At 36.9% G+C, this 27629-nt stretch overlaps 1 protein-coding gene across 1 annotated transcript; it reads right to left on the minus strand.

Annotated features, from left to right (window-relative positions):
* Positions 1-596: 596 nt before the first annotated feature.
* On the minus strand, positions 597-27629 carry CLGN (calmegin; the record flags this gene model as incomplete). The annotated part of the gene is made up of 15 exons (XM_081999203.1): positions 597-1447; positions 3171-3280; positions 5852-5929; positions 7804-7948; positions 8121-8240; positions 9746-9961; positions 11218-11374; positions 11986-12099; positions 12699-12888; positions 14945-15137; positions 18243-18324; positions 19144-19285; positions 22343-22401; positions 26468-26538; positions 27468-27629. The coding sequence occupies 15 exons, from the start codon at positions 27627-27629 to the stop codon at positions 1367-1369; spliced, it is 1920 nt and encodes a 639-aa protein (XP_081855329.1). The 3' UTR covers positions 597-1366.

The raw sequence follows: 27629 nt of genomic DNA on the forward strand, positions 1-27629 counted from the left end.
AAACCAGAGGCGTTTCTATGTAGTTCACACAAACTAAAGTCCAATATAATTAACTTTTGAATCCTTCAACACAAGCACTTGAAGACACTGGCTTCTTCATTAGGGTTAATTAAGCACCCATTTGCTAGAGACTTCCACGGAATCTTTGCTGACTTAATTTGCTGTGAAAATATTTCTTTAAGTGAGCTAACTTCTTGCCAGGCCCCAGGAAATCTGCTGGTTCCTTATGAATGAATGTATTTCTACTTGTTTTTAATGTATGACTGCTTTTGCTAGCTTTTTACACCCTAACATTAACAGCAGCTGCCAAGCAGCAAGAGGTTTCTGGTGACAGCAGTTTTATTGGTTGGTTTGTTTGGGGTGGGTTTTTTTTTTTATATACAGCTGAACTTCAACAAAACAAAGTTTCTTTTACAATATGCAGTTTATTTAAACTATATTATGAGAATGCCCAGTTACTCCGATCTGTAAAAAACTTAATCCATCAAAAATTCTTATCTATATTAATAAATTTCATGTTAAGCAAGAATTATTAAATATTTTCAGGAGGCAATGTATACTTAGCAAGTATTCTACAAACAGAGATGATATCACTCTGGCTTGGAACATGAGAACTATAAAAGTTTGAAAAAATCATCTGTATATCACCTCTGCAGATTTGATACCTGCATTCAAAAGTAAAACAAGTCACATCAATTACCACTTTTTCTATGAGTATTCTATTTTAAAATATCTCTCAGAAATAAATTACTGTAACCAATGTCTAAAGTGAACAGGTGACCACTCATGTAACAAGATCAACTAAAATAAATAATTTACAATAAAAATCCTTGCTAGCAGTAAATCATCATACAAAAACAATTATTGCATTTAGCTCTGCACAAAAAAAAAAATACCTTTACTCATACCAATGTGAACTGCTATAGATGCTACATCTAAACTATCATCCTCTTTCATCTGAAAAAGAGTAAACAGCTAATTTTGTGCTAGAGCTGCAAAAATATTATAATTTATTCATGTTTTTTAAAAATATTTAAAGTAAGTTTATCTCCAACTAATACCAATTCATAGGAATCTTTGTATCTTAAGAATCTTCACCTTAACATCAGTTGGCCAACCCATAATTTCACTTTTATTCTGAATTTGAAACATCAGCTAACTCCTCACAGATAGTACTTCTCCTTAAAAAGGGAATCAAGGAAGTTTGGGAAGGTTAAAAGAGGTTAGAGAATTAAAATAGAAGGTGAAGTAGCGATGGGTCCCCCTTTTTCCTTCAAATCTCAGGAACCTGCATGCTGTCAGGCCCACTGAAGTGGCATACCCAAAGTTACTATTATCTAGACCTACAAATACTAGCTGAAGTAACTCAGTCCTTTCGTACTCTTCTTTTGCGCACTGATTTCAGTGGACCGTCTCCAGAACTTGTGCCTTCATCAGCTTCTTTCATCTGAAAAAAAAAAAAAAAAAACAACCAAAAAAACCAACAGTATTAAAATTTTAAACCCATTTAAAATTGAAATTGGCATGTTACTTTATTCGGCCTCCCAACACCCCAATCATATGATCACTAAATGCCACACTTAAGTGATAGGACTTTTTTTTTCCCACAATACTAATCTAACGATAAGGTGGGTAGAAAACTTTTCCCTTCTATATTCAGAAGGAAGAGAACAGTACATCTAAACTGATGCCAGAAATTTGGTTTTGCCCATTTACTCACTGGTTTAAAAGCAGCAACTTTTTAATGAATTTAGCAACTTTCTTAAAGTGCATTTTGTGCTAATTCTAATTTCCACTTCTTAAGCAAGAAGCATATAAAACGTTCTAACCACCGCCTTTGGAGAGCTACAAATAGAAAAAACTGTTCCTAAGTCAGATGTTTTCTTCTCTGTTTAAAAGCCATTAGCTTACAGAGGCGCACAAAAGGCTTTTCCAGCATGAACTCCATTCTCAGACAATGCATTGCCTCCTCACTTCCCTGCATCACCTAATGGAAAGCACCTCATTCCAAAGGGGCAGCTCACAGAATGTGGCACCACCTGAGTGAGGACATGGTGTGCATGGCATCTCCCAAGTAGGTCACTAGCTAACTCATGACAGAAACTTGTACACCCTGTAAACACCCAGAGAAGAGCAAGCCATGACCTCATTGTGATACTGTGTAGTGGCATACACATATTCAGATCTTGTTATTACTTTCACAAAGAATCACATGCATCTTAATGGGGTTCATGAGACACTGTATTGCTAGGTAAATGCACAAGGAAAAAAAAAACTTCTTACAGGAACAAGAGTAAGTACTGAATTAATGCAATTAATGAAGAATTTTAGTGCTGAAACAATGCAACCTCATGCAAGGCACAGTTTCCTAGAGGAATTTTATATGAAAAGGAGTTAACATTAAACAACTCCCCTAATCTGGGAAGGGACTCACTGAGGGAGTGGCAAGCATGAGATGACCAAGAGAAATACTGTAGGTGGATCTAAAGCATTTCAGACATACCAGAGTTTCTAAATGAAAGGATAACGAGTAGTTGACAAGCAAGAAAAGCACACACAAATACCATTCTACAATGTTATTTTCTGAAAAACATTTTCTAGATTATCTGGTGACTGGATTAATCTGCACAAGCAAAATGAAACGGCAGTTACTGAATTCAAAACCAGTATGGTCATTTTGCTTAAAACCTTATTTTGCAATTAAAAAAACCCCAAAGATAACTGAAGGCTTAAGGTTTTTCTAGGTCTTACTGAAAGGCTATTCAGTTAGAAGCACATGTTCCATCAATTAAGTAGCATGATAAAGAGAGATTGACATCTACTGCAGCATCCAAATTTTCAAGACTCGCAACTCATTTAATAGCCTGTTAAAAACTATACTCCTATAAGAACATTTCATGTTTAGAGACCTGCATGATCATTTCTATACTATACCTGTATTTTACAATAATATCACCTCCTAGCCAAAATTACACAGGAAGAGACATGTTTCACAAACCTATGTAGAACATTTGAGGTGTCAAACTCAAAAGCACATCCTCACATCCTCATGATTTGTTTTATGGCTCAAGAGAAGAAAAACTGTTGTTATAGGTAACTAGTCTTAGTCAGTAATGAAGTTCAATGTTGGACAAGGAGAAAATGGGAAAAAAAAACCCAACAAAACTTACCTCATCTTCTGAACCAGATTTATTTGACTTATCACCTTCTTCTTGACTTCCATCTGCAACTTCATTTTCTTCATCTTCATCAATACCTTCACCACCTTCACCCTCATCTTCTGCAGAAGAAAGTATTTTACTTTGTGAGCAGGACTATATTAAAAATGCACTATATCCAGACATACTAGTAAGTTCAGTCTTAGAATGAATGAACTGCTTGTTTACAATAAGCCATAAAAACATCTCTGTGATAGAGAGAGTAGAATTCTCATGAATTAGTAGAAATTGATCACTGTTGGATTTAATAGCCAATTTTAACAGCTTCAGCCCAGCCTCTTTTCACAATAGCACCTATTCTCTTCAGACTTGTAAGTGACCAACTAAAATGACAACCTTAAGTTGGTTTCCTTTAGGGAAGTCCTTAAATCCAAGTATTATATTAGACAGTTTTGATACCAGAGTCCAAAACAGGACAACTCGGGCATCCCAAATCTGACTAAATTCTGACTTAGCACAGTACAACATTGCAGTTTTCAGTCATCCACCATAGGGCATGCCTACATCCTAAGGGAACTCCCCTTTGCAGCAGGGAATTCTTTTGGCATACTGTTTTGCTTGAGGGGAAAGCAGCTCTGTGCTTACCTGCTTCTTACACATTACTACAATGTAGAAACTAGTCAGAAAAGCACTGTACTCCCCTCAGCTCACTCAAAGTATGTCCAGCTTGCACTAGTAGGATAAAGCTACCCACAAAAAGCAGTAAGCTTTCTATGAGACCTGGTGTCAGTTAGACCTTTGAACTGACAGGGGCTGGAGAAGAAAAAAAGTACCTTTTTAGTCTCTAGAATTCCCTGGACAAACTATAGACTATGCAACACAAAGGTGGCTTCTACTTTCTTTCTGAGGCCATGTCACTGCTCTAAAAAGAAGCGCATGTGCAAAACATTGCAAATTCTAGGCTGCTCTCTGACCAGCATGTAGGTTGCCCTTCTAGGGTAACCAACTCTCTATATCCTGCATATTTTGTGAAGGAGGCCAGGCACCCAACTGGTTTGATTTCCACTTCGGTACTTGCAAGCTGGCACTCCCATGCCTGCATTTTAGGCATCTGTGCTCATTATAAGAACTAAACCTCAGCAACCACAGCATGATTCAAAGAAACATTACTGGGGTTTGGCAAGTCTCTTCCTTTACTTCAAGCTAAGGTCTTGAAGTGAGAATTTTGAGAAATCGAGTACCCTTTGCAATACTTTCTATCAAGAATAAACAAACCAAAAAAATCATACCTAAGTCTGATAGAAATTATAGAAGATGGAATTTTACAACTTAACAGTCTGCCAGTGGCTCTCTTAAAAACAGTAATGAAGCTGTGCTCAATTCTTTCCTTACCAGGTCATACCTACATCTCATAAGCACCACTTCAGTGTTAAAAACACCAAAAAGTCAACCCCCACCAAAAGCAACCATATAAATTCAGATGGTAGTCACATATAAGATGCGACTCTCCTGATTCTTGGTGATGAAAATCTAGAACCCCCCTAATGTATTAAAATATTTGAGACTTTTGTAGGAGTACCAAAAAACTTTGCCTATAGTATAAATTGAGCCAAACAGTTCATAGCAATTAGTGGAGCTCTAAGTAGTTTAGTTTTCCCATCTGTAAATATACCTGCTACATGTCTACAATAGTAAGTTTCTAGTATTGTTATTGAAAGGAGAAATATGACCTAAAAATGGAGATCATAGTTTAAGATAGATGTAGACAAAAACTTATCCCTTAAAAATAAGACCTTAACAGAAGAGCTTGCCAAACGCACAAACTCTTTGCTCTTCTTCTAACGAAGAAATTAGAACTTTTAAATTATGCCAATCCAGCACCTCCCATAACTACTAATTTCAATAGAGGGAAAAAAACAAACCAAAGCAAAAAACTTCAGGCATCGGAAGTAGTAAAAGCCAGAACTGGACAACTATACTATTTAAAATGATTAATTTTAATTTAGATTTCACTTTAGTCTAATATTAAACAGTATTTCATATAAATAAATGTATAACTTCACACAAAAGGTTCAGACTATGCCCCTGAAATTCCATTTCGTGGCAACATTCTCTTACTTCCTGGAATACTTTTCTAGAGGGCAAGAAAAGCAAGGAGACAAAGCAGATGAGTGAACAAGTCAAGAACACATCATCCTTTAGCAATGCCACAAAGGTTAAGATAGAACAAAATAAAACAGTAAATCCCATGGACTATGCTCTTCAGGAAGCACTCTGCCAGCAACTCATTCTCACTGAAGCCAAAGAAATCTACAAGTGTTTCTGAAATTTGCTATTGTGCTACGTTTTTTCTTTTTTTAATGACCCCGTGATAAAATGTGGATCTCAAGTCAAGACATTCAGTATTCCACAGCTCAAACGCTGTTACCTTCAACCCCAGAAAACAAAGAAGTGGATAAAGGACTATAAAGGAATTGTAAAAATTATTAGGATCCAAAGAGACTAGTAGAAAATATTTATGACTATAGATACCACACTGAGAAATCTCAGAGGAAGCTCACATCTGTATCTGATATAAGCTGGCATCCACCAGCTTGAAGTTCTACCATCAACAAGGAAGCAGAGGGAAAAAAACAACAAAAAGGAGAGACCGTTTTCAGGTCCTGGACCAAATTACTTCCCTTTTCCAGTACCTGAAGGAGGAGCCTCCCTTCCCATCTTCTTTGTGTCCTTTATAAGCTCTCTTTTTGTCTCTTCCATTTCTCTTCTCTCTGTAGCAAAAAGAATCAGCAGAAGGAGGCAGAAGACAAATTCTCCAATGCTCTCAGATACGAAGAGGCAAAAGAGTGACAGAAAAAAAGGGAAGATTTCAACTGGCAAATGTAAAAGGTGGCAGGAAGCTAAGGGCAGCTAACCAATTCTTCTTAAAGAAAGAGAAACCGGGAAGTCATATGACAGCAAAGTGTAATCCTTCCCTCTGAAGCCTAGAATTTACTTGAAAACCTTGGAACAGTCTTAAAAAAGCTAGCTACGTTAGTTTTATTCTGTGTTCATTTTGCTAACTAGAAGTAAAGGTCTAAAATGGAACCTCCTTTTGAAACATCATGAACAGCTGTTCCAAGCAAAATTCTTTAAAGAAGTTGTGAGAGCTAAACAGCCTTCCTCTGCGATTGCCTAGACTTTACTTCCAACATTCAAACACACACTTTAACATATTATTTAAGTGATGTGCTGTAATTAATTAAATTAACTGACTGACTTAACAGAAGAATATTGGAATTCAGGTATCTCAGACAGCCTTGCAACAGTAGCATACTAGGTAAAAAACGTATCTATGATCTGCATCAAGACTGGGTAAAAGAAAACAGATTCTCTAATTCAGGAGCAAAGAGCAGGTAAAGTACAGTAAGATCAAAAGGAAAATGTAGGAAGATACACTGCTGAAATGCTGTACTGACAATTTATGCTAATGTAAAATTATATATAACATAACTAAAATAATTAAATGCCTAGGTAAGGCTCTCAAATGGTAAGGCAGATGGACTAAGTTTGGTGTGGCAAGTATTGTGCCAACAATGTACTCAATTCTGTAAGTACTGGCATGGGAACATCTGATGCCGAGTAAACTTTTAAGTCATACAGGCAGAAGCCATCACCACTCATGGAACATAGCGCAGAGACAGACAAAACCTGTAAAGTTGCAGTCAGTAATACAAAGCAATATCAGTATTAAGATAAAAAAACCAACACTGTGAATGTCTGCTAGGTTTCTAACTTTACATGCCGGTCACATGTCACTTTCTTTGCTCCTACCAAGGAAGAGTAAAGTAAGAGGCAGAACCTTGCAGAGGTCTGAGGCTAAGGATTTTCTCATGGAAGTCAAGATCATGCACTGTAAGTTTGGTGATTTGCTTTTTATTCATTACTATAGACTCAGGGAAATGCTAACAGAAGAAAGCCATTGTTGAATAGTACCAATAATCTTTGGTACAGTAACACAAGATAATTTTATCCTTGGGTGCCAGAGTATAGCTCAACCTACTGAATCATTGATTTCTCCCTTGGGGCAGCTGGACAGACCTCTGCAGGCGTACAATGCATTGCTAGAAAGCTACACAAAGGAAGCAGCAGACTTTCAAGTCTACTGTATTTTCAGGCTTTAACAAGAGTTATGAAAATCAGTGACTGACAGAATAGGTCAAGGTACAACCCCCCCACAGGGAAGTAAACAGAAAGACCTATGTTAAAGGCTATTCCAGACAGACACATTTTAGAGACAACAACGTGACTGTAACCACTTCAGGTACATGTATCTGAACCAAATATCTTCAATATGAAACATTTAGAAGGGAGAAAATATGCATCACTATCTACAAACATAAAAAGACTGTCAGAATCACATTAACTTCTGGAAAGTGAAAAAATACTGAAGAGAGCCTTACTTTCCTGTTTATATTTATCAAAGAGCTATTAGCCATGGAATGCCACCCACTGGAGGTTGTCAAAGAGAAAAAGACGACTCAGATCAGGACAGGTTTTGCGTATTCTAAGATAATTGGTTGTAATTATTGGCAATACAATCCATGAACTAGTCCTATTCATGTCTTTATATTTAATCAAACTGCAAGCTAGCTTGCTCACTTACCATCTTCAGCAGTATCTTCATTTTCTTTTTCTTCTTCTAATTGTATTTCATCATCTTCTAACTCTTCTCTTTCTTGTTTTAGTTCTCCCTTTGTAATTGGCTTGGATATATCCATTTTTTTGAAGTCAATACCTTCATCTGCTTTCTACAACAAATTAAACATCAATTTACATTTAAACTCAAATTAAGAATTAAACACAACAGCCACTGTAAGCTAAGTAATATCAATGGCACATTAAAAGTGCATATTGTTGCAGAGATGCTAAGAGTTTTCAAATAAAGTATAACCAAATAAAAATATAGTAAATTTCTCTAACCTTTGCTGGCCAGCAGAACAACACACCTAGACCAACAGGGAGAGCTAATGTCAGGATGTAAAGAACCCAGAGCCATGGGTGGTCTTCTGCAGCAGTCACCAGTTGACTAAACATACCAGGCTATATTAAAAACAATTTAAAATAATTTTAAAATTTTTGCATTTACATCCCTCTCAGCACTTCAACAAGTTTATAAAGTGTAAGCTTTATGTTGCCCAAAGAAAACTCTTCTTTACCTTTGCTTTTTAATGACTAAAACAATATTGGATTTCAATACTAGTAAAGTAACAAGTTGACAGATTGCAAATAAGTAGCAAGTGCTAAGTAAGAAGGAACAAACCTGGTACTCCAAACATACCAGACTGACCACTACGCAATTTTATAAAGTGACATTTGGAGTCTTGGCAACCTCACACTTTACACCCTTCCCAGCTACTCTATTTTTTTCCCCACACTGTGCTAACTCAGCTGAAAGCTCCCAAAGCATCAAGAACCTCAGAGCAGCAGCCAGCCTCCTGAAGAGCTCCGTCTGTACTACCCTACCATGTTCTCTTTTTCGACAGCCAGTTATTCAGGGAGTAAACTGTCCTCCCAGCCCAGTTCTGACTTACATGGTAGAGGTAGGTAGGCAAGTTCCTGCTCCAATAAGACCCCTGGAAAGGGTACATCAGCAGCTAAGGTAGGAAGTTTGAGAGGCACAGCGGAGTGAAGGGACTCAAGGGAGTATTTTTCGCTATTGTGTGTACAGGTATAGATGCAGGTCCAGATGTAAACCCAAATATTTCAGAAAAGGGCAAGGTTGTGGGAAGAGGTGGCTTTCCTAACTGCATGGATAGATACGCTGTTGCTACTTGCTCATCCAGTGACAAACAGCAGCTGTCAGGAATTGGCCACATTTGCCACCAACCCATCGTTTCTTTCCCACAACTGCAGGCCTGCTCTTGCCACTCAATGAAAATGTAGAACTGTCAGAAAGAAGCTGTAGTCAGTAAAGGCAGCCACTAGAGGGGCTCACAATCCCGTATGTCAGGACAAGTTCATCCTACAGCACACAAAAGAGACCTAGAAAAAAAACTGTGGTAGCTGGCCAAGTGTAATATACAAACACAATGTGGATACACACATAGAAACAGAAGAACAAACGCAGCTCCATAAACATAGGTGCACTATTTTCAGAGCTGTATAATATACATCTAAGCAGCCAAAGGCCTAAAATTATTGAACAGAAAAGACACATGACTATTCCTCACGGGAGGGAAACAGCTAAAGAACATATATAATAGAGTTTGCCACAAGAAAAAAGAAAAAGAGGTCTCTATAACTTAGCTTCCATTTGCTGACAGATACTGTATTTCTAGTATCACCATGAACAGCAGAAGACACATTAACTACAATGAAGCCAATTTCTTGCTAGGTGTTTAAGTAAAATGTTGTACCCTTTTAATTTCAAGAAGGTATTGAAAAAAGCCAAACTACGAGGGAAAAAAAAAAAAACTATCATAGTTACTCAGCAAGATTCTTAATTGCAGAGACATTAATATTCTGTCAGCATTAATTGACAGCAAATTCTTCCAACAGCACATATTCCTCACTACTTTTTGATAAAAGAATAGTAAAGTTTATACCTCATTAGCACTGGCTACTAATTTCTTCAAGCCCCAGCCATCTGCTGCCCAACGATCTGCTACTTCTTTTTCTGAACATATAATGAAGTTATCAAAGTAGATATCAGGCGTCATAGACCAGAGTTCTAAGCCAATAGCACTGACAGTGGTCATCTTGAATGGGTGAAGATCTTCAAAATAGTCTGGGTTCGGTATTTTTCGAGGGCTCCAGATTCCCTTATAAGGAAAAAAAAAAAAATGTAATCACATTACCCATACCACACTAAAAAAAACCTGAATAAAAGTTAGAATTTCCCGACTATTTTAAATGCATTAATTAAGACGACAAGCAGTAGAGTTTAACCTACATAAAAACAGAATTGGAAATAGCCTATAGGATTTTGGCAAATGGGTCTCAATTTTCTGGCTTAAGGCAGACCTCTTTTTTCTTTTTTTTTTTTTTTTTGTACATACAGGGTTACAGTAACCAACGGCTGTACAAAGTATTTCTGTTCTTCCCGGTACTGGCAATTCCAAGCACAGTCTTTGTAAACTTCCTAGAGAAAGTCCAGTAAACAAATTTCCTAAATACTGCAGACAAATAAGACATTACTTCTTCCTCTAGTCTCTCCTTACATAATATATAGTTTTGGCTTTTGTTCATCAATATAGCTTATACATTTTTGTAAGGGCACTGGTCAATATTTTGTGGTCAGTTACAGAATCTTCTGAGGTAAGCAGCTATTATCTGGTGGCCGAAGACTGCCGGTGAACTACTACATCCTGTGATCCACACGGTCCCTTTCAGGGTATGTATCTATATAACTGACAGCTAGTGTAACCAGAAGTATTAGGGAAAATTTTAGGGAAGGAATGTTCAGCCTTATGATACCTGTGCAAATTAGAGCCAAATTTTGCTTACAAACCTGCTTAGGATCTTAAGCCTAAAGAAATTGCATACAAGTACTCCCCAGCTATAATTAATACAGAGTAACTCTCTAATTTCCAACTGATTACCTCTTATATCTGGAGGGGAGAAAGGAACTTAAATTATCCAAAATTGATACTTCCACTAAAATTGAACTAGTAAGTCAATCTGCTTAGTGAAAGGTTTCATTTTTTTAATAAAAAAATTGTTTATTTAAAAGACCCACACTTAAACCTCCGAAGAGAAATATTTTGTTAAATAACGAATTCAGAATACAATTCTACAGAGCATATTAAATAAGTGGTACCAGTGAAAAATTGTTGCAAAAGCAACTTTTAAAAGAAGATAAATTGTTTTAATACAGGAAGCATTTCTATTTTCCAGTATACTTAAAGAAAAAAAAGCAAATTAAATACAAAAAAGCTCAAGATGTTTAGTGAGGGTATTCAGATTCATTCCAAAATATAAATATACTGTAAAAAAGCCTAGATAAATATACTGCTTTCACTTGCCTGCTCTGTTGAACTCTGCACCGTTTAACAGTGACCTACAATATTACTATTACCTGATAGTTAGGATTATCTATCATAGGTGCTTTCCATTTTCCTTTATAGTTTGGGTTATTCTTCATGGGACGCACCCACTGTCCACACCCAGGTGCACTCTCACACTTTGGATTAGGGATCTGAGGGGCTTCCCACTCCCCATCCATTTCTTCATCCCTACAGATAAAAAAATTACAAACAACTGATCTGAGATCAGACTGGTCTGAACACTAGCAGTCAGTCTGAAGTTAGGGTCCTTACACAGTTTTCTATAACCACCTCAGAATTTTGACTGGCTCACAGAACTTTACTCAACAGTATAAACTTCTTGTTTTTTTTTTTTTTTTTTTTGAGTGCTACACCCTTTTTTTAAAAAAGGTTAGATGTTCATAACTACCACAGCATGACTGAATGCAATTATATTCCTGCATCTGCAGACAGCTTGAAACACTTTTCCATATGATGCTCAGAGATCCCTTAGAGACTATTATGATGATTTCAAGTTATCAACTTAAACTGTTTCATGGTTTAATATTGTAGCAAATTTGTTCAAAGGGGTCCTCATTTTTTTTTTTAAATATATCTTCAGAAAACAAAAGGCAATTGACATGTTCATGTTTTTCTAAAAGCAGACCCCCAAAACAACAAATATTTGGCCATACCTTATTACCTCAAAAGACAATGTGATTTGGATTGACTTCTGATCCACAACTCATTTTGCCACAGAGGACAGGGAGGCTTACCTAAAAGACACGTTAACAACCTGCACTTATTGATCAAGTTCTTACCAGTCCTTTGGTTTTTCAGCATTAGGGTCTGGAACATACTGCGGTTCATCATCAAGCCATCCCTCAGGCTTAACAGCATCAGGATCTTCTATTTTGGAAGGCTCATCTTCATCCCTTCAATTACAGACTTACGTCAAAAAATACAGCAGCCTGCCTCAATTCATGTAACTGGCATGAAAGGGGTGATTTTCAAAGGCACAACAGAATTAGACACACTGATTATCAGACATCCAATTATCTGTTTGTAAGTATTTTAATTATATTTACATTGTTTCAAAGCACTACTTAGCCCAGAAACTGCTCCCATCAACTGGCAGGCATCAGTCAGGCCTTCCCATTAAGTTTCTCCCTCCTCTTCCTGAGTTGCTGTATGAACAGTAGCTCGCACAGAAGGAAGTAGAAATCACTGGGTGTAAGTTAAGACTATATGGTGAAAAAAAACCCTCTTCTAGGTACAGTAATGTTTCAGGTACAGTAATCTTAGTTATTAATTGCAACCATGGAAGGTACAAATCAGCCAAAAGCACAATTATTTCTTTCCTTACAAGACAATCAGATCCTTGTACCCAACTCAATTATGTTTTCAAACTTTAGTACTTTTAGTAGTGAAACATATCCCAATTGTCATTAGGAAAAAACCCAATAAAACCAAATATTTCAAATTAATAACCTGCATGTAAAAGGTATTGTACAGATAAAAATGTTCTTCTTACCAGTCATCTGGTTTGACAGCATTTGGATCAGGTATTTTTGGTGTCTCATCCCAATCATCAGGTTTCTTATCATTAGGATCCTCTGTTTCCTTGGGAGGGTTTACTGGAGGAACCATATCCTCAAGAAGACTTCCTTTATTGACAACCGATTGGTCGATTAACATTTCAAATGTATCATCTGGTTTTAGCACTAAATTGAAGAAACTTGTATTAAAGAAATAAGGCAAGCATTCATTTTACAAGTATCTTTAACCCAAACCTTTATAATAAGCACAGACTTGAACAAATAACAGCAAACAGGATCTTCACTAGCAGAGCAGGAGACTCCCCACCCAGTTGCTGGACCTGGACAAAAAACATTAAAGTTGCTGCTGTGGAGCTGTATGACCAGCATCAGGCCCCCCAAAATGAAACCTTTAGACAATTCAATTGCTGAAACACATCCAAGCACATTCTAAGAGATTTTTCAAAAACCTACCACTCAAATAAAGCAGAATTTTGTCTAATTAAAAACGCCAACAATGAAAGACAAACCTCTGCCCCAAAAGGCATCTCTGCTACCAAATTACAATTTCACACATGAAAGCATGGAAACAGAAGAACTGTGTCAGTAACACAGCTGAAGGGTCATCAAAGCAATATTTTCTCTGATTTGAGTTTGACAGCCATTTCCGTCAAATGCCAGGCTGCGAAGACAGAAAATGCTCTTCAAATGTTTAAGTATTTCAGCAAGTGAGAGTAACTGAGAAGCCAGGGTCACAGAACTGAGCAGGGTCAGACTCAGTAACAGATGTTGTATCCAGACCCATTTCTAATAACCAGTGAGCACATTTGTAAGTGCTTAACAAGTATATTCAAATGTCCATTCAACATACAGATTATTCATTCAAAGTAAATACTACTCCACTTCTGTGACAGTTTTATAAAAACGGGTGATGAAAACTAGAGCAGCAGTCCTACAATGACTGTTTGATAATATCTAATGAAGCTCTTGCAGCCTGAATTCAACAGTATTAAAATATCCATAAATGTAAAAATTAAACCCCCATATCACTTCATATACAATACAAAGAACTGATTTTTAAACTTATGCTATCAGTCAGTCACATAATGCCTCAGAATCACACAGCTCTATGGAGGCTATTTGAACAACTGTAACAGAATAAATGCAATCTGAGTTTCAGTATCATTAATCATGATTTCTAACAAATAGCCCAAATACAGGACACATGCATTCCTTTACCACAAGAACAATGTTTTGTTTCACTTCTTCCTAGTGGTCAAGCATTGGAACAGGCTGCCCAGGGAGGGGGTGGAGTCACCATCACCAGAAGTGTTCAAAAAACGTGTAGACGTGGCACTTCAGGACATGATTTAAAGGGCATGGTGGTGTTGGGTTAACAGTTGGACTTGATGATCTTAAAGGTCTTTTCCAACCTTAATGATTCTGTGACTATCTAAAAATGAATATTTGCTATCACACACTATAGTAATTTATTATAAAGAACAGTTAAGTGTGCCCATGGCACAGCAGTTGAACATGCCTTCCATTATTATTCAATGGAAGTTCAAAAGTGCAGTCAATTTTGCTGGATTTGCAGTATGCCACAGATTAGCCCATTCTCCTCTGATTATTCATTCCTCCTCAGAAGTTCAGAAAAAGATGGGAAAAAGAACTAAGAAATTAAACTTTCATCTCTGCTATACTGTTCATTGGTACAGAAAGAGATTGCACATGAAGTAAAACCAGCCCATATTCATTCACTTTCAGAGAATGCGGTAACATATCTATGCACACTGCTGCAGGTGCAGGTGTTAATGAGAACTTTTAACATGGGGAGGAGAGTTGTGTGTGGCATGCTGCAGGTTTAACCACATTCCTGTGAACTGCTGCCTTCCTAGAATATTGGATGGTTATGGGTTTTTTAATATCTTTCTTAACAAAAATATTTTTATCATAATAAATACTGAAAGTATTAATCAATTCTTCACACTAAAGGCTGGCCAGGGCTGATACTTTTTTTCCTGTAACTGAATATTAAACATCAGCATTTCAAAGCCACTTTTATGTCCTGCAGATAAGCCCAGTCATTAAATCATGTAAGCCCAAATCATTAAGCAACCACCCCTCAGAATTAATAGGCTATTACAAACAAAAAAGCAGACTCAAACACAAAGCTTCAGTAGACAGAAACACATTTTTAATCTCTCCCTTCCAATTTAAACTTGTAAGAATTAAACAATACCAAGAGTATATAGATGCGTCTTCTTGTCCAAATAGAATTTTTTTAGGTCTACATCAGGACGTTTTGCATGTTTTTCATCATATTCTCCAGTTTTAGGATTCTTATGTCTGAAGATAAAGTGTAGTTTGTAATCTTCTCCACATTTATCTGGTCCAAACATAATAGTATAAGGTGTTTTGTCAAAAAAGTATTCCTGTAGAAGCAAGAAAGCTGAGCATGTGTTATACTGTACATCTTAATGAAGTCATCTTGGGTGATACTTTTCCTTGGTGCTGCAGCATACAGCGCAGTTACCTTTTAGAAAAAGGTAAAAAAAAAACCCCACACAAAAACCTGGTAGAGTAAATCATGAAAGGAATCAAACAGTCCTCTTGAGCTGCTGAGTGCTCTCTGTTCTCAGAGCTCTCTAACCATAGAGATCACTTAAGCCTCTTCAAGGGAAGATGAGTATATTTATTTAGACCTTACCCTTACATTAAGCGGAAATGCCTGTCACAAATCAAAACACCCAAATACCTATAACCGTCTACAAACATTACACTAAAAGATGGAAAGGAACTAGTTACTCTTCTTCATATCAATTTTATTTTTTAATAAAGAGAAAAAACAGGGTATTATAATCCAGTATTTTATCAGTCTTCTTGCTCCACATTAAATAACAACAAACTCTGAAAATATCAGGTATAGTTATTGTCCTTCAGAGTATGTTGCAGTAAGTTGTTCAGATATGCCAGTGTTTTTCAACTATTTATATGATTTTTGTATTTGTAATACACAGTAACATGCTGCCTTGCATTCTTAAGCAATTGCTTGAAGGAAAAAAACCACTCGATTCCTGGAAGTTTTCTCCTTGCAAGATACACTCTGACATAAATGTATTGTTTGAAATAAGTCTGTGTTTTTAAATTTTTTGAATGCAATGTAAAACATTTTCACTTTATGCACTATGGAAGTGCATGTATTTTCAGTTTGGTCCCTTTTACAACATTCAACAGTCTCAGGAAAATATCACTGCTAAGAATTAACAATAATTAACTGACTATTCTAATAGCAGTAAGCATATATATAGTATTGAGACGTGCAATTTTAAAGGTTAAAAAAAAAAAGAGGGAGAACACATTGACTCTTTTAAGTTACCTCATCACATAGCCAGTGAAACTCCAAAAACAGTACAGGATGAGTTGTGAGCCAGGCCATAAACAGGCAAATTTTGCATTTGCTGTCTTCTGGTTTACCTTATAGTAAGATGACAGATACTGGAGACTTACAGTTTCATGTGTAATTAAGATTAGTATCTTGATCTCACACCTTCTTTTAAAATGCAAAACTTTTTGCTTTTACTATCATTTACCTATCTTTCCATTAGGAAAGATGTCATGCCTCTACTTGCTTTCCTGCATTCTGTGTTTTTATTACTTATCTATTAGTACTCAAGTTACTTGAACACACACTAGCATATAAATTTTAGGAAAAAGGAAGAGCACTAGGAAGTTGCACTAAAGCTTTTATTAATACATCTTAGAAATGCTTACAAGCAACTTCTTATGCGTGTCGCCATCTCCTACACTTTTGCAGAGGTACGCATTATCCCTTGTATCTCACAAAGAGTCGCACTGTTAAGTGGTTCTTCCTGACCATTCATCTGCAGGTCAGGTCAAGCAATGTCTTGAGCCTGTCCTGAGCAATCTCCTCTTCATTTTGCATATACACAGGGCATCGCGCTGCACTGCTGTTCTCAGTACTTGAAAGTCAAGGTTATGGCCTCATGGGTCAAGGCAGCAGCTGTAGGCACAGGCATCTCAGGGATAAAAGCACAGATGAAAAATCTCAGCCAGAGAGGAAATAATGAATTCTGCTCACACTCCTGTTACAAGTTTTTTTCCAGACTATTCCCTATTGTTTTTCACATGAGCTTGCCTTCCTACCTTACCAAATCTTGGTGAGCAAATGGTATAGCCTGATGCATCTCAAACCCAACAACTTCTATAGCCTATACAGGTTGTGAATGAGATTGCCTCACAAACTTCTGTCACTGTACTACTACTGAATGCTGGCTCAACACCACCAATTAGCCACAAAGCCATAGCAGTTAGGGTAGTCAGCTTTTAAGTGGCCACAGCAACCTGCTTCAGGATTGGAAGTACCCTTATCACTTCATGTTTGTACTGCTGAATCAATGCAAGTTCCTCCTACCGCACGATGTACCATTTTGAATCCACACTGGTCATTCCAAGCCTGTCCACATGCATAATCCTATTCTGTAACTGCTGCTATGTACCAAAATCACCAGCTCCCACCAAAGCAGCTGCAGCAACTGTTGTATATCTCAGCCATTCCTACTCTCTCAACACAACATTTGTATTGCACAAGCTCCTATGCCACAATTCACTGCCAGTTCTGAATGTAAAAAAAAAAAAAAAGAATTGCTAAAATATCCCCCATTTCAGGCTAGACAGCTTATATCTACACCCCAGTGTAGTGGCAGAAATATTAGAAGTGGAAACAACCAGTTAGCATGTGCCAGAACTGAGATGTGGATAGAACAGGCAGAATTTTAAGCGAGAAATACCTGATTACATTGGCATAGTAATAAAGAGTTCTGCAGACAAGTTTGGAAAGGACAGGCAAGTTCACATCAATATATTTAAAAACAGTCTACAAAATGGTCCAGCATACTAAGGCACTTATTAATTTTTCACCCCTGATCATTCAGACCTTTTCCTGGGAACAGAGATTCTCCATCACTTTCAGCTTCTAAATCCAAGTCGTGGCCCTTTCTAAGATGCCAGGTTGTGTGCCAAACAATAAAAAAAAAAAACCCAAAAATGTTTCACAAGCTACAAGTTGAGGTTCTATGGCTTCTATTATTACAGAAAGTCCTTTGTCCTGGATATAAGGCATCGCTCGTGCAGAACTAAGAGGAGTATGTTAATCACAGCAAAATCTTCATTCTAACCTTCTGAAATTCACATTTTAAGACTTCTTGTGTAAATATAGATCTTAATAGCTTACTTTAAGTTTTAGACTACCTACAAGTTTCATTAAAATAAATGGAAGTTCTAACAACAATAATGTTATCAAATATTCCACCAATCAAAAATGCACAACTCTAAAGGTTTTTTGTGTATGTAATAAATTATATGTATCTTATTATCTTGCCCAATCTTCTGCTTAAACATTTGGAAAACGTAAGAATTTAGGATGCATTAGAAAGTAATTTCTTATTGACATTTCACAAGAACAATTACACATTCCTCAAATGAACAACTGATAGCAAATGTTGAGTAAGAGGACATACCAGATTCAAGTCATCATTACTGGAGAGAAGTTTAATATATGCACCACCACAGTCAATGCCTTCTTGAAAATTCACTTCATATCTGGGCAAAGAGCAAATTAAAAAAACATTCCAAGTATCAGACAAATACAAATTAACTTCTAATCTGCAGTTCTAATTATGAATACATCAAGACTGTGTATTAGTCACTACTGTCAAAACACATCTATAGGACCAAAAGGTTTTAATTGCTACATAAGCTAACACAGCAGTCAAAACACACCGCTAGCAATTGCTACAGTTGTTACCCGCAGTAAGAAAAGTTTGAAGGTAGTATCAACCAACTTGCAAACATCAAAGTGAAGCAGAAATGGGCAACAGTTCTAGAAAGTTTGTGGCATCTTTGAAACTGCCTGTATGACATACTGAATTTAGCCAGAGGAGTTAACTAGATATGTTTCTAAGTATAACAAAGCAAGTCTGAAAAATCAGAGAAAAGTAGTCATATTGCCACAGTGCTCATCATCACTGATACAGCTATAATGCATTCAGGATTCAAGCTGCTTTTACGGAGCTACACAGAAGTATGCTGTAAGTGGAAAAGCACTGCACTCAAACTATATATGATTTAAATCTTTTAGACTAAGACTGAAAATTAATTAGCTTTTTCAGCAATGTTGTAAAATATTAGATTTCTGTCAAAAAATATTTTAAAAGATAGTTTAAATATCACTTCTTAACACTTGTACTATAATCTTACTTGATTATTAAATCATTCATGATTACAGTTCTGATAGCTCTGGATATGATAGGTCAATGCTATATGAAAGTCAGTATTTTTCTACAGGGATTCACATTACTTTCTTGACTTATAGATTTTAATAATAAATATTTAAGTAAAAAAATATGAGGAATTACTTACTGAACAATCAAAGGTTTATTATCGAAAATAAATGCCTTGGTGAGCATAGCTGATATTGCATGATGCTTTGCCACAGATTTTAACACTAATCCTCTGTCTCCAGGCACTGTGTTTTCTTTCAGCTCTTCTACCTCCCATCTTCCTAAAGACAACACACAAACACAGAGTCTTTGGAAAAAACGTAGGCTGAAGTAAAGAAATCATAGCCTTGCTGAAAGCAAGGAGTTAACAGTAAATAAAGACTAGTTGTCAGAGTAGGAAAGAAATCTTGACATCTTATGTCAAAGAAGTTATAACAATAACCATCCAATTCATTACTGGTAATTCTACTGTGGATACAAAACATTACTCAAGTCCAGCTTACACTTCCCCAAACTAACTGCTCTACGGCACTCAAACATAAAAAAAAAACCCAAAAACCCAAACATTCATGGTACAAGCTTGCTGCTCATGTCTTTCTATCAAATCACCGACAAAATGTTTTAACCATCACTTTTCAAGAATTAGAAGCCACTAGAATTCCAGCTCCACAGCTAGATGATAAAATAAAAACTGTGTCATGCCAAAAGATCCATCTAATGCAATGTTCTGGCTCAGACAGCAAGAAGGAAAGAAAGAGGAAAGGGTGCAAGTAGTTGTAACAACAAGTGCCAAGCTTTTTCTTTTTCCTTTCCCCAAGTAGCTATTTCTACAGCAGTAAAAATTCCAGTTTCGTAACTGTTATAACCAAAAGAAAGAAAATGATCAAAATCTCAGTTTTGGGTGTAAAACAGAATTTTCCAATTAAAAAAAAGCCAGCCACGGACTCCAGAGTAGGAAAGAACTACATCCTTACCGTAATCGACCATAAACCAATGAAATTGAATAGAAAAAATGTACACATTTAACAAATTGTTTTTCCATCATAAAATTTAATTAAGTTTATTGCACAGACCTGTACCAAGTGTGAATATCCACTGGTATTTGCTTAATGGCAATATTGTATGCAGGAATCAATACATTTTAGATATTTTATTCAAGCCTAATGCTTGCACTGCTAATACAGAGACTGTTTCAAAGCTCTGGTTCATATTTGATGAGTTTTATTGTAAAAATCTATTTCAGGTGTTAAGAAATTGGCAGATAATTAAAGAGATGCCTACACGTTGGGTATGCATAGCTCTACACAGAAAAGCCCACCCTCCCATTTCACCAGAAAGATATTAGTTCTAGCCAGTTAGGATAATGCTAGCTTTCAGTATTTTAAAGATGGCACATGTGTAAAGTACACATTATTCCTTGCTCTCCTCAAATTTACAGAAATCTACAAAACTTTAATATCATAGATCAGTATCTTTAGACTGTGGTATCCCACAATGCCTAGAGGAACATAAAGTATTTCACTAGGTTTTAGGTTTATTCCTACCATCATCACATAAAAAGTCATAAGGCACTGTGTAAGCTAGATACCTGCATGGTTCTGCCCCTCCTGCTTAAACAGAATTAGAATCTTTCAGGTCAAATCTAATAATGTGAGAGATGAAGTCTCCTTCCCACAAAGTCTTTCCAAGAATTATCAGATTTGATTAATTTAAAGACAAACAAACAAGCCTACAGCTTTAAAAATAAAGGAGTACATCATTATAAATTCTCTAAGTTTGGGAAAAATACAATTGATTACACATGTGGGCAATATCCAAGGAACAAGATTTCTAAAAAGGCAGTTATATTTTCTCAGAGCTCAGCAGCACAAGATTCATTGATTCCGCCCCCCCCAGGAATGAACACAGCACAGAAGACAGACTACTTTTACAATTCGCTGTAATCTTGAAAAAAGCCTGCGTCAATGTGAACAAAAGGAAGAAACCGTAATGAGTTCTTCAGCATGTGTTTTCAAGAAGATTCATAAATTGTGAAATCCAAATGAAACAGCTATTTACTTTTATTCAACTGAAGTGTGATTTGTGAAAGGTCATTAAGGAAGGGCAAATATGCATGTCAAGAACAAATCCCTGCTTTCTTCTAGTCTGCTAAACAGACTAGAGGATTCCCTCCTCTTCAATAGTGTTCCTTCCTGGAACCTAAGACCAAGCAATACTGACAGGCAAAATCAGAAGACAAAAAAAATTAAATTGGAAAATAGTTCAAAAAAGTCTTTTCACCACAGACTTTGTTCATGTTGAATTGTCTAGGTGAATTTAAGCAAATATGACTGTTTTGACATTAGAGACAATTTCTATCTAATACGAGGCCCGGTAATCAGAGAGACGTCAGTTCTTATAAGCATCTTATCTGTATGGATATCTCCTGTGCAACTTCTTTATTCTTACCAGTTATTTCTGGTAACTGCTAAACCTAATCACATCTGTTCTATACTGTTTTGCACACCAAAGTCCTACAAGTTACATCTGCTTATCACTTTCTATTAACATTAATTGATTTCATTTCACATAAAAGCAGTAGCAAATACTTTTCTTGCGCAGCAGAAACTTTTTCTGTTCTCCCCATTTTCTCTTAAATGAAATAAATTCAGGTTGCAAAATTATTCCCACAGATCACACATCTGTCAGTTTAAAATTACATTCAAGCAGGCAATTCTAGCCCAGGAATTTATAAGCCAAGTGCAAACACCAATGATAAAAGCCATTGAAACAACTTTTTCATTATTACTTTCCACATTTTTTTAAGACTACTGTAAGAATAAACTGTACAAGAACCACTGGAGAACCCTATGTTCAAGCACAGTGAATCTGAAAAAGTATTTTGAAGAAAAACCTCATTCAGTTTAACTTTTTTGTTTCAGAGGCTAGACTGAGAGACCAACCCATGAATCAGTAGGACAGACACAGCAACATGGAACATGTTGCTTTAGAAACGTGTTTAACAACTGAAATTGAAGTGGTAAATCTCTCCGACAGAATTTGAGAGAAGACAGTTTTCAAGAAGCACTATTCATAAACAATCAATACCAAATATTCAGATACCAGAGAATATTCTAGGATCATTCACTGCAATAAAAAAAAAAAAATATCCTCACGCTAAGTAACCCAACAAGCAACATTTCACACCTCAAGTTTCAGAATAATAGTCATTACACAAACTAATATTTTTGACCTATCTCACCTAGGTTTTCAAAGTTCAGTGTAATGGGTAATTATTTCTCAAAAAGCAATAGAACATCAGAAACTATATAGTGGAAGTAAACATTAAAACCGCCTACCATCGTATTTAGAAATGTTATCATCCGTGTCTTCTTTCTTGGTTTTAGACAACACCCACCTAAAACAAAAAGTGTACTAGTCATTGAGCTACCTAGGCAAAGCTGTATTATTTAACAAGCACTGGAAAGCCACCTTTCTCTTCTAGGCTGTGAACCTCTGATAATGATTTTGACAGTCAGCATCCTGGAACTTTGTGTAGTTCAAAGAACATGGAAAAAAAATTAATAGATTAGTCTAATATAGCATTTCAAAATACTTCCTAAGAATGTAAATGTTATACAATTATAACTCTAAAGTAACTCAATTTTTCTGAATAAACTTCAGTTTTATATACAAGCTGAGTTTGGCAGAATGTAAGAATATTACCTAAGCATACAATGTCAAAAATACATGGAAAATAGCAATGGTCAAGTGCAAAACCTTCAGTACGATAAGGAAAGGAAAAAAAGCACCCAAAGAAACTGTAACGCTATCCAACAGTAACAGTATACATGCATAGCAGAGGACAAAAGGAAGAGGTAAAAGTTTCCAAATGACAAACGCAACTATGCACCGAACAGATTCTAAATGTATTGCACACAGGGCATCCCAGCAGGGCAAACTAACTTCTGATCTCCTGGACACTATGAACAAGGCAAACTCAGCTTATCAAATTGAGGTTACCAAAAAGATATGCACATACTCTACACACAAAGCGTTCATTCAAAGGAGGGTTAAAAAAAGTGCAAAAAGAAAAAGGGCAGTCCACCCTCATCTCATCATACAGTGGTTCTATCCTGATCCATGCACAGTGTCACTGAACTCATTGTATCAACTACAATACCATATTCTCATGATTAATTCTATAAAAAACTATTTTCATTCATCCTGAACTGCCCTCTGCATGGAGTATTTCAGGGATGAGTACTTTTATCTTTTCTGCCTGAATTTCAGTCAGATTGTTCACCGTTAACAGAGATGCTGGAAAAGCTTTACAGTACAAATGCGAGGTGCATTGACCCTGGCTGGACAGCAGGTGCCCACCAACACCACTCCATCTCCCCTCCTGGACAGGGGAGGGAAAATACAATGAAACGCTCAGTGGGTTGAGATAAGGACAGGGAGATCACCCACCAATTACTGTCACAGGCAAAACAGATTTGACTTGGGGAAATTACTTTAATTTATTACCAATCAAATCAGAGTAGGGTAATGAGAAATAAAAATAAAATCTTAAAGACACCTTCTCCCCACCCCTCCCTTCTTCTCAGGCTTAACTTCACTCCTGAATTCTCTACCTCCTCCCCCAGGAGCGGCACAGGACGGGGAACAGGGGTTGTGGTCAGTTCATCACATGTTGTCACTGCTGCTCCTTCCTCCTCACAGGGAGGACTCCTCTCACTCTGCCCCTGCTCCAGCGTGGGGTCCCTCCCACGGAAGACAGTCCTCCAAAACTTCTCCAACATGAGTCTTTCCCATGGGCTGCAGTTCTTCACAAACTGCTCCAGCTTGGGTCCCCCACAGCACCGCAGGTCCTGCCAAGAGCCTGCTCCAGCATGGGCTTCCCATGGGGTCACAGCCTCCTTCAGGCATCCACCTGCTCCAGCGTGGGGTCCTCCACAGTGAGGACAGGAAAGGGGGGCAGGGGGACAGCCTGCCTTACCATGGTCTTCACCGCAGGCTGCAGGGGAATCTCTGCTCTGGCACCTGGAGCACCTCCTCCCCCTCCTTCACTGAACTTGGTGTCTGCAGAGCTGTTCCTCTCACATCTTCTCACTCCTCTCTCCAGCTGCAGTTGCACAGGTTTTCCTCCCCTTCTCAAATATGTTATCCCAGAGGCATTACCACCATTGCTGATGGGCTCAGCCTTGGCCAGTGGTTGGTCTGACTTGGAGCCAGCTGGCGTTGGCTCCATCAGACACAGGGGAAGCTTCTAGCAGCTTCTCACAGAAGCCACCCCTGCAGCCCCACCGTTACTAAAACCTTGCCACACAAACTGAAGACAAAATAGCAAACTAGATCCTTGGTCTACCAGAAGAAGGACTAATGAGGAAATAAAACGTCTCTACAAGTCATGCAGAAGATTTTCAAGGCCCATTCTCAAAAAAGCCGGTGGTTTACCTAGTCAATTTATATGTATTCTTTTCTCCAATTTTAGGAAAGAAAGGCAACATGCTGCTTACTTTCTCATATACCTTAGTTCCATACTTGTTATTCTTATGTAAATTATGTACAGCTAGACTAAAAAAATCCCAAGCATTGTAGCTAAAGCTTTGAATATTAGATTCAGTAGGAACACAAACTAACCTTCGAACAGATCTCATGAAGCTAGAAATTGGGATGAATGGTATCGTTCAAGCATCCCAGTTAAGTTTTTGCATTTATTAATCTAGGTTTTCAGTTGTTTGGGTTTTTTAACAACCATTATCACCACCTCTTATTAAATTATTATTTAATAATTTTTCCTGTCTTCATTGGTACTGCTTTTGTATTCCACTTAACATTTAGAAGTGACATATCATTAAGACAAGCGATACATGAAAACGGAAACGGGAGCTTGTTAATTTATTTTCCTTCTACATCTGGTGTAAATATGTAACAAAAATAAGCAAATACGAAAGAACATAATGTGAGTAATGACAGACTAATGTTCAGTGGCCCTGTAACTCTACAGAAGAGAACAGTTTAGAAACAATTGGAAAAAAGGAGTAAGATTTAATCTTACAGAAGTTACTGGTCCCTGCTACCACGTTATTTTGTTTACAGCTTAAATCATGCATCTTCAGTAGACATACATGTCTTATGATGGTATAACCTCACTCCTACAATAGTTGGATCTCAGTCTTCTCACAGGACGTAAAAAAAGGCAGCTTTAAGTTCTACCATAATGAATGTATCATATTACATCTCCTCTCACCTCTCTGGCTGGCTCTTCACAAGAGTTAGTTTTTGTTCCATTAACATAGGAAAACACCTTTTTTCATGATTCTTCACAAATCAAGAAACAGCTCTTTGGTTCAACAGCAAAGTGCACAGGAAAAAAAATATACCAACAAAACCTGACTTGTCATTAAAAACCAGACTTACTTTCACATTTTAAAAACTTTTCTCATAGCAAGAAAGTATTCTAACAACTCATCACACCAGCTCTTACTAAAGAGATTTCTACTGCATTCAGAGATTCTACTTGGATGCACACTTACTTAACTTGAGCCAATGACAGTACACTAACCTGGCTTGATTCAAAAAAGAAAAGTTAGTGATCACACAGACCACATTTACATAGTACTCATTTGTTTCTCTTTGATATTCTACACCCTTTACATCTGAGCTAGGAAGAGGACTGTAAGCCAAATTGTTTTCCAAATAAAAGTAGTAATTCTATTCCAGAAACAGAAAGTAATATATTATACTGAATCTTATCAGCAGCACATTGGTGGCAACTGACTATACCTCACAATACACTGCTTTTCGTTGAGCACCGGAAGTCACCCAGGAGCAGATGCACCTTTCATTGCCAAATTCTTGGAGGAAAACTTATAAGATATAGACAAGACAAAAATTTCTGGCTTAAGAATTGAGATAAACTTGAAGGTTTTTTTCTAAAATGTCAATGCAGCAAGGTCAAACTACCTAGGAACACTTCAGTAGTCTCATAAATATCTAATTCTTAGTGAGTAAGGGAAGCAATAAAAAGAATTAAAAAACATTTGCTAAAAAAGTCTTACCCAATTGAGGTTTTACCTATAATGCTGAAGGTGGTGCCTTCTTACACATACTTAAGTGCATGTAAAGAGGAAGAAAGTTTGCTACTGCAGTGTAATGGCTATGCATTTCACCTTGCAGCTAGTTAAACTCAACTGGCTAAATCTTTAACTTATATTATTTTTCTTAGTGTCCATAGACCCAGAGTTTATTAAAATCTTCCTTAAAACACAAAAAATAGCAACATACCTGAAATGTTAACTGTCCGGTTTAACACTATGATGTATTTGGAGCAAGCATTACCAGCCTTCCCAATTCTAACCCCTGCAAAAATTAATTTTTATAAAGATACTCGCAGAAAAATATGTACAAAATAAGTCCTGCCACTGTAAGTTAAACTGCTGAAAGTAAAAGTTTATAATTTTAAGGCATAAACTTACCCAGCCAGTACTCCATCAAAGGTTTCTATAAAATACACTTCCCCAGTTGGCTTTGGAGTCTGGTACACAACCTAAAAAGACATGTACAGATACATGCTCTAACATAAATTACAATTTTTCATTTGAAATACACTACTATACATCCAGAAGTAGTCCACACAGACAGACCACCAGATTTTTTTCAACAGAAACATCTAGCAGCATTAACACACCTTTCCCCACACCATCTGTGCCACTTTCATTTCTACAGTTTGGGCACATCCCTCTAACAGTGAGCAATTTCACATCTGTGAATTTAAAAAATTGCTTCCTGTGTTCAAAGCTAAAGTATTGTTACACATCTCATGTGTAACAAAAACCCAGAAAAATTTACTGAACTTGCACCAATTCTCTGCTTCCTCCCTATTTCTTTCTATACATATTTTCCATTCTTCTATTTTCCTAACTACCTGGCACACTACAGTTGGGCTACACAGTAAAAACTAAAAGTTGAAGAAGTAACTTGTTAATATTGCCCACATCTATATGAAGTACATCATAACAAATGCAGAAAGATTTTCCAAGAATGAAGACAGTGTCAAAAGGCAGCTGTGACTGATGAAATCAAGAAACTGGTCTAAAGTCAAAATCTCAATAAGACCAAGATGCTTTCTGCTCTAGAAATGGCATGTTAGGACTTACAACAAAAGGTTCTGTATCTAGACTGAAGCACAGACTAGCAAAACCTTCTTCATGACTACCCACCACAGGCAGGAGATCTGATTTTACACTTCAGCACAGTAGAATCATTCACTAAGCTTTTCCTACATGTCACATACAGCAACTGAAAAGCTCAGACTGGTGGCTTTGACACCCATGATGTCTAATGAACAACACTTGGTTGTCAACTGCGTGTTAACTTGCTCTTTTTAAAACGCATTTGTCCACCAATTTCTCTTCTAGTTATAACTACGTATCTTATAAGTAAACAAGCTTTAGCTAAAGGCTTCTGTGATCTTACCTCCAAGGAAGATTTCTCTGTGTCACCATCAGCTTCTTCAGACTGCTTGTCAAAATCCTCCATTTCAACATCTGCATCCAGAGTTTCTTCATTTTCAATTTCTGCAGTCACTGAGCTAATTATCAGGACACCCAAGCACAGCCAGTCCCACTGGAACTGCAT

The sequence above is a fragment of the Phaethon aethereus genome (assembly GCF_964289735.1).
Source record: "Phaethon aethereus genome assembly, chromosome: 4".
Taxonomy (NCBI): Eukaryota; Metazoa; Chordata; class Aves; order Phaethontiformes; family Phaethontidae; genus Phaethon; species Phaethon aethereus.